Source organism: Nanorana parkeri, unplaced genomic scaffold (assembly GCF_000935625.1).
Source record: "Nanorana parkeri isolate BGI_ZX_2015 unplaced genomic scaffold, ASM93562v1 scaffold3388, whole genome shotgun sequence".
In the NCBI taxonomy this organism is placed as follows: domain Eukaryota; kingdom Metazoa; phylum Chordata; class Amphibia; order Anura; family Dicroglossidae; genus Nanorana; species Nanorana parkeri.
In genome coordinates this window covers 39,910-42,155 of record NW_017309656.1, presented here as the reverse complement: position 1 = coordinate 42,155, position 2,246 = coordinate 39,910, and the positions used below count along the sequence as shown (strand labels likewise).

The following is a 2,246-nucleotide window of genomic DNA, read 5'->3' as shown; positions in this document are numbered from 1 at the left end:
GGGGCCCTCTGGTATAAGGTTGGGGGGGGCCCTCTGGTATAAGGTGGGGGGGTACTCTGGTATAAGGTGGGGGGGGTACTCTGGTATAAGGTGGGGGGCCCCTCTGGTGTTGGGGATTCTGGGACCCCTGTACAGGGCTGATGGTGTTTGTCCCCCTGGCAGGTATCTCTTGGTCTATAAAGGAGACGTCCTCCAGCAGCCGGGGACTGGACACAAGGACTCCGGGGACAGAGAAGTCTCGGCCTGAGCCGTCCTCCTACCTCCCCAAGCCGGTGTCCTCCTATTCCATCGGCAGCCTCTTTAAAGGTGAGTCGGGTGCATTGCGTCCCTTCCTGGGCTGCTTGTGACTTGCTTTGTATGGTGAGATCTGAGCTGCTGCCTCTGTATTGCAGGAAAGTCCCGGCAGAGCAGCTTCCAGTCCTTGTCTGACGGTGAGTGGGGTTTCCTGTTCCTCTGCCCGTGTCCTCTGCCCGTGTCCTCTGCCCGTGTCCTCTGCCCGTGTCCTCTGCTCGTGTGGCAGGGGGGACCCTGTGGGTAGAGGGGAGGCAGGGGGGACCCTGTGGGTAGAGGGGAGGCAGGGGGGACCCTGTGGGTAGAGGGGAGGCAGGGGGGACCCTGTGGGTAGAGGGGAGGCAGGGGGGACCCTGTGGGTAGAGGGGAGGCAGGGGGGACCCTGTGGGTAGAGGGGAGGCAGGGGGGACCCTGTGGGTAGAGGGGAGGCAGGGGGGACCCTGTGGGTAGAGGGGAGGCAGGGGGGACCCTGTGGGTAGAGGGGAGGCAGGGGGGACCCTGTGGGTAGAGGGGAGGCAGGGGGGACCCTGTGGGTAGAGGGGAGGCAGGGGGGACCCTGTGGGTAGAGGGGAGGCAGGGGGGACCCTGTGGGTAGAGGGGAGGCAGGGGGGACCCTGTGGGTAGAGGGGAGGCAGGGGGGACCCTGTGGGTAGAGGGGAGGCAGGGGGGACCCTGTGGGTAGAGGGGAGGCAGGGGGGACCCTGTGGGTAGAGGGGAGGCAGGGGGGACCCTGTGGGTAGAGGGGAGGCAGGGGGGACCCTGTGGGTAGAGGGGAGGCAGGGGGGACCCTGTGGGTAGAGGGGAGGCAGGGGGGACCCTGTGGGTAGAGGGGAGGCAGGGGGGACCCTGTGGGTAGAGGGGAGGCAGGGGGGACCCTGTGGGTAGAGGGGAGGCAGGGGGGACCCTGTGGGTAGAGGGGAGGCAGGGGGGACCCTGTGGGTAGAGGGGAGGCAGGGGGGACCCTGTGGGTAGAGGGGAGGCAGGGGGGACCCTGTGGGTAGAGGGGAGGCAGGGGGGACCCTGTGGGTAGAGGGGAGGCAGGGGGGACCCTGTGGGTAGAGGGGAGGCAGGGGGGACCCTGTGGGTAGAGGGGAGGCAGGGGGGACCCTGTGGGTAGAGGGGAGGCAGGGGGGACCCTGTGGGTAGAGGGGAGGCAGGGGGGACCCTGTGGGTAGAGGGGAGGCAGGGGGGACCCTGTGGGTAGAGGGGAGGCAGGGGGGACCCTGTGGGTAGAGGGGAGGCAGGGGGGACCCTGTGGGTAGAGGGGAGGCAGGGGGGACCCTGTGGGTAGAGGGGAGGCAGGGGGGACCCTGTGGGTAGAGGGGAGGCAGGGGGGACCTCTGGGTAGGGACATGCCGCCATTCACCTTGTAATACATATTCCAGGACTACAATGGGGAATGGAGCGTTGAGGACACAGTGCGGAGGATGAGCAGAGGAAAGGTATGTTTTGTCTTCTGGCCGCCATTATGTATAATAAAACTTCCCTGGGAGAGAGATTTCCCCTCACTTCCTGTACACAGCCCACTTCCTGTCTGGTTGGAGCACGGTGTCACCCCTGTGCTTCTCCTGGCCCGGAATGGCCGCAGTCCCTGAAGCATGTTGTGTCCGGGCAGGTCTGCTCCCTGGAGAGGTTCCGCTCACTCAAGGACAAGCTGCAACTTCTGGATGAAGCCGTCCGACTCCACGATGGAAATGTCATCACTGCTGTAAGTAGAAGGCGGGTCTCGTCTGCATTGTAATGGGCGTGGTCTAGTTTATGAAATGGGTGTGGCCAAAGCAAAACATGGCCAGAGTATATCAGGAGAGGAGAGTTATAGAGGAAGGAGCAGAGTCCTCCAGCAGAGCAGAGTATCTCAGGAGAGGAGAGTTATAGAGGAAGGAGCAGAGTCCTCCAGCAGAGTATATCAGGAGAGGAGAGTTATAGAGGAAGGAGCAGAGTCCTCCAGCAGAGTA

General features: G+C 64.0%; 1 protein-coding gene across 1 annotated transcript in view; it reads left to right on the top strand.

The window, feature by feature from the left end:
* Positions 1–2,246, top strand: part of VIPAS39 (VPS33B interacting protein, apical-basolateral polarity regulator, spe-39 homolog) — a 16,264-nt gene that overhangs the window by 3,145 nt on the left and 10,873 nt on the right. Inside the window, exons 3-7 of the mRNA XM_018574942.1 lie at positions 163–306; positions 393–431; positions 1,669–1,733; positions 1,907–2,028; positions 2,105–2,120. Coding sequence (XP_018430444.1) covers positions 163–306; positions 393–431; positions 1,669–1,733; positions 1,907–2,028; positions 2,105–2,120 — 386 coding nt within the window. The remainder of the gene's footprint in view (positions 1–162; positions 307–392; positions 432–1,668; positions 1,734–1,906; positions 2,029–2,104; positions 2,121–2,246) is intronic.